This window comes from Pteropus vampyrus, unplaced genomic scaffold (assembly GCF_000151845.1).
Source record: "Pteropus vampyrus isolate Shadow unplaced genomic scaffold, Pvam_2.0 Scaffold61, whole genome shotgun sequence".
NCBI lineage: Eukaryota > Metazoa > Chordata > Mammalia > Chiroptera > Pteropodidae > Pteropus > Pteropus vampyrus.
Window position 1 is genome coordinate 1345963 of NW_011888842.1, and position 5352 is coordinate 1351314.

General features: G+C 46.5%; 1 protein-coding gene across 3 annotated transcripts in view; it reads right to left on the minus strand.

The window, feature by feature from the left end:
- Positions 1-5057, minus strand: part of TNFSF15 (TNF superfamily member 15) — a 19116-nt gene extending 14059 nt beyond the window's left edge. The window contains exons 1-2 of one of the 3 annotated variants that reach the window (XM_011360959.2): positions 4887-5057; positions 4312-4571 (exon numbers count right to left, since the gene is read on the minus strand). In XM_011360959.2, the coding sequence (XP_011359261.1) occupies positions 4312-4536 (225 nt within the window). In that variant the 5' untranslated portion in view covers positions 4537-4571; positions 4887-5057. Of the gene's footprint in view, positions 1-4311; positions 4736-4777; positions 4864-4886 lie in introns of those variants that run through there. The other 2 variants (XM_023531094.1, XM_023531095.1) reach the window with 2 other exon arrangements.
- Between the last annotated feature and the right edge of the window lie 295 nt (positions 5058-5352).

Sequence of the window (5352 nt, forward strand, 5' to 3'; positions counted from 1 at the left end):
GCTATGGGTGTTTCCATCTCCTAGTTCTTTTCTACTTAGAGGAATGAAATGGACAAACACACACCCAGTGTCCATGTCGGTAGGCACTCACTGGGGGCCTTATGGAGATTACTTGGAATCCTCACAGCACTTGTCAGGTAGATAATATGAGAAAATTGAACCTCAGAGAGGTTACGTACTTTGATCGCTTTTTTTTTTTTTTCCTGAGTCCCTTTGAGCCTCAACTCCTTTTCATGTTAGATTAGAAGAGATTCTTAGCAAGGCCAGTCTTTTGTGGTTGGTGCAAGGATGGAATGAGGAAGTGTCTGAGAACAGTCCTGGCAGAGGGAACAGCCAAGTAAAGACTGGGAACAGGAGAATATTTGAGTGCTGGAGAACTGAGGGGAGCCAGGGTGGCTGAGAGGCCAGTGATGGGGAAGGGAAGAGGAGGGAGAGTGGTAAAAAATGAGGCCACAGAGGCAAGGCCATGACACGATCCAGTGAAAGCTTTCAGAGAATCATTCTGGCTCTTGTATGGAGACTCAAGCCCAAGCTTGTCTTTACAGAATTTCTTGTTTTAATGCGGGTGATCCATTCATTCATCTATCAAAGGAATGGATGGAAATTGCTTTCGGTGATCATAATGCTTGATTGTGAGTGGGGAAGCAACATGAAAACCAAAAGAGCCGTGGACTTGCCGACTCTGAGACCTAGCTTGGTCTCTTTCCAGGCTTGTGACCTTGGGTCCTCACATAAACTCTCTCGTTTCAAGTTCCTCATCTGCCAAGTGTGACTGCTCACGCCCTCAGTGCATCTCTGGGTTGCTGTAAATATCCGGTGGGATCATGTTTGTGAGAGCTCTCTACAAATGTGAAATAGGAGTCAACACCATGTCGTTCTTATTGTTATTATTATCATTGGCCTATCCTCTGCTGCTGGGCTTGCTATGAATGTATTAGAAAGGCTGTGAGATCCTCCTCTCTTAATTCTCCTTGTGTTAGGGTTGAATTAACTTGGGCCTGGCCCACTATGTACTTGGGGATGGAAAACTCATCCCATGAACAATCTCAGATTCCATGAGTCTAGTTGAAGGCTGTGGGCAGAAGACAGTGGAATTTGGTTGGGGGAGGTAAAGAGAAGAAGGGAACAAGGGCTGAGACATGAAGGAGAGGGGCCTGCAGGGGGAGACTGAGGTGGTTATTTGTCCCCAGGTGAGTTTGAGAGGATTTACTCAAAGGGATTGCAGTGGGTCTTTGTATTTGTAGGACTTGTGGAATGTCCCTGGCTTATGGGGAGACTGATCTGGGTTCAAGTTCTACATGTAGGTTTTACTAAGTGAAGGATCTAGATCATAAGGACAAAAGCAGGTTAAAACTAAGAGGCTTACTTAGTTCTCCCTGCTGAAAGGAAAGATTTCTTTTCTCATCTTTTTCCTAGAGCATTTAACTTTAGAAAAACGTGTAAGTAAGTTTCTCTTTGAAATGTATATTAATCCTTTTGGAGACCAGATGAGCCTTTTTTTCTCAGTGAACTAACTGGGAGCTATCTTTTGGAAATCAGAAGAGCAGCTTGACACTGTGGAGGAGAGCACTGAGCAGGGTGTCCAGTGGTCTGGTTTCCAGCTTTAGGCTAGATAGCCTTAAAAGGCCTCGTTTCTTCCAATGGCCTGATGGGCTTTTATGTGTAATGGAGTTGGTGGCCGGGACCTCAGGTGTAGCACTCTTGCCACCAGTGTCTTCCTTCCCTCCTTCAGACGCCCTTTCCTGAACCACCACTACCCCCAAGGCTGGGGTAGGGGGACATCTGGAATTCCACAGCACACAGCCTATTTTCCTGTCTTGCATCAGACTTGGAGCTCTCTGAGGCCAAGATCGAGTTTTCTCAGTAGTTGTCTGGTGCCTGGCATAGAGTGACAGTCACATCACAGTAACTGTGTGAGTACAGCTCTCTCCATTCCCAAGTACCAACCGCTCCCACCTGCCTTCCTAGTGCTGTCAAAGAATTGATATTAGTATCCTTTTTTTGGTAGAAAAGGAAACAGGCTCAGACAAATGCAGCCACATGCCTATTTTCATGTGGCCAGAGGTGGCAGAGCTGGGATTCAAATTCACATTTCACTGTCACATCCATCCAGGCTCTGCGTGGTGACTTGGGTTTCCCTCCTTGTATCCCATCTTTCATTTCCTCTGACTTGGTTATTATCCCTTAGCCCCTCCAGATACCCTCTCTGCCCTTCTCGGCCCTTCCCGGTGCCCTGCAAAGCTGACCACTGAACACACGTGCCCTCTGGAGGCAGAATGGCAAGTTTTCCCTCCTTTTTTATGCTCCCTCCCTGCTGTTTTGACAGATTACAGGCCTTTCCCCTACTCAGCCCCCAGCTCCTCCAGGCAGCCCTCCCCGCTTTCATTTTAGGTTTCCTTGGGTTCCTCTAAATCTCTTCCCTCCTTCTGCCCTTTCCCGCCAAAGTGTGGTGATGGGCCTCCCACTGTTGCGAACGCCAAGATGCTCTCAGCCCCGGAGGCTCCCTTTATTCTGTCTGCATCTCAGCATACAGACCCTTCTTTGAACCCATTTTAAATTCTTTAAACTTTCTTCTTTAAACTCTCTTCTTTGAATGGGCCAGCTGTTTCTTTTCAGGACCCCCATTGTTACATGTGCCTCACCCCCATTTCCCTTCCTCTTCTGATGCGCCAAGAAGTACATCTCCCAGCCAAACCACAGCTCCAAATGTCCTCACATGTCCACTCTCCCAGGAGATGCTTTAACTATAATCGAATGTAGATTTAGCCCTTTCATGTCATGAATACCTACAATAGGGCAGCACTCAGTGCCTTCCCTCATAGGCTTCCTGTAAAGTGACAGCTTGTCTCTCAAACTCTCTTTCTGACTTGGCAAATTTTTGCCCCCTTCTGGACTCTATTTATCTGAAGGTCTTCTAGATCAACAAAGATATTCTCTGGCTTCTGCCTATACAGGTGATCCCAGACATCATCCTGGGCAGAGGGAGTGTTTCCCTTCAGAACGCAGGAGAGCTCAGGTTGTTGGAGTCACTCAATGCCTCATCAAAAACAGTCTCTTCTAGCTGAAGAGGGAGAGAATCCCCTGGCACTGACCAGACACGGCCATCATTCGATTCCTGGGAAGCAGCACCGTGGAGGTTCGGGACTCACAGCCTGACCTCCCACGCCCTGCAGGCCTCCTCTAACATAAACAGCATTTTCTGGTTGTCCGCATATTTCTACACTTTCTGAACCATGGCATGTGGCCATGGATGCTGCCGCCTGAATCGCGCACATTGTGTTTGCTGACTTTGGTGGAGCAGCGAGAGTTACACATTCACCATGGCTTGCTCACCACCTCTCTGCTTTGAAGTTGGCCAGTATTGCTCAGAAGCCAGGTTTCCAATTAAATCCATTGAAAACTCTGTTTTCTTCTCTGGAATTTAATACTTTGGACTGAAGTTAAAGCAGCCATCAACAGATTATGCAAGAGCATTTTTTTTTAAAGGGATATTACTTGAATGGCACATTCTTCAGGCTGTAACGTTTTTGTTGTTCCTAGTGCAGAATTATACATTTTAGCCTTGACACCTGTACCCCCTCATTGTTCTCCCTAGACCCTATGTATATTTTTTGACTAAGCTCCTCCCAACCCCCATAACCCCTAACCCCAGCAAGACCATCTGGCAGACAGTTCTTTCTTGAGCATTGAAAAAGTATTCTAAACCCAAGAAAGGGGGTTGATTAAATAAATTATAGCAAATACATATACAGGAATATAATACAACCACTTGTATTATCCTCATGCTGCTGTGACTTTATTAACAATAAATTCAATGATAACAAATTGGGACATTCAAAATAATTCCATCTTATTAAAAATATGAAATTACGTACTCCAAAACGTTAACATTTTAGAGTGGTTACCTCTATGGGGTTATGGGTAATAATAATAATTATTTCTTTTCCACATCTGTGTTTTCTGACTTTTTTCAATGACCATGTGTTAGTTATGTAATTTAAAGAGGTTTTTTTTTTCCAAAGAAAAGGAACATTCCCAAATTATCAGTGAACTATGATTATAATTATCTAAAAATATGTGGCTTGAAAGTGTTCCCATATAAGCATAGAAAGGGACAATTCATTTCCTGGAAATATTGAGAACAAACCCCAGATGGGCCTCTCCACCCCTCACAATCCATATTTCCTTTGCATGTAGACGTAAGAAAGAAAAGGAGCCTGACAGTCAAAGAGCTCTGTCCAGGGTTGCAATAGGTGCCAGAAGCCTGCAGAGGGTCTACCGATCCCCCAGGCAGTGGAAAGTCTTGCTTACCTGGAACACACAGGCCTCTCCTTGGGCCCGGAGCTGGCCAACGAGCAGGTAGGTGGTGAGTCCTCCCAGGATGGGGAGCAACACCAGGCAGCAGGTGAGAGCCCAGCGGGTGCTGCTGCTCTTGGCTGCGAGCCCAGCTCTGGCCTTGGGCCTGCAGCCGCCGTCCTCCGGCAGCATTTCCATGCTGGCTCTTTCCCCAAAGCCCAGCCCCTGATCCTCTGCCATGCTCCTCCTGGTCCTGGAGACGGCTCTGACTCCTTCTGGGCAGAGAGACCCCCCATTAAATAGAAGACCAGCTCTCACAGTGGGTGAATTAATTACTGCCTACTCCTCCCCCTGGCCTTCCCTTCTCTCCCCCTACAACACACTGCCCCGCCTTGCTAGGGAATGCACCGCCTACAACAGAAACCAAGTTTGGTTTAAGAAAAAAAAAGAAGAAGAAAGCTTCCCAAGTGTATTTACGTACAGTGTGCTCATGTGCTCCTTCCTTCACTTACAGAAGGAAGTCAGGAAAGTCCCTGCAGGAGGAGAAAAATAATTCATCAAGTCAATGGGTGGAGCAAATTAAAAGATACCTGTTTCTGTGCTGGAGGGCTGCCAGTATGCCAGTCTGGGGAGTGTGCTTCTTCTGGAAGTGAAAGTGAGGGATGGGGAGGTGTGCGATGTGGCTTGCAGACTGGGAAATGGAAATCAAGGTTGCATCACCACTTTTCAAAGTGCTGCCAAGCCCTCGTCATTTTTGAGCCTTGTAGGAGCCCATTCCCATTGCACAGATGGGAATACCAAAGTTCTGGAAGGCGAAGGCATGTGTCCTAGGTCGTCCAGGGATTAAGACAGAGAAGCTAGGGACATGCTCGTGTTCTAAATCATGGCTTGGGGTCCTTGCCTCTGCCACACAACTACCTATGAAAGGAAAGTAAGTTTCTAGCCTGTGTTGACCAATTGTCTAGGCAGAGTATGAAGTCATAGAGGTGACACTCTGTGAGGAGAGGACATTGACTTCTCTTTTTGGATTAGTCCAAAGTTGATTGAACACCAGGG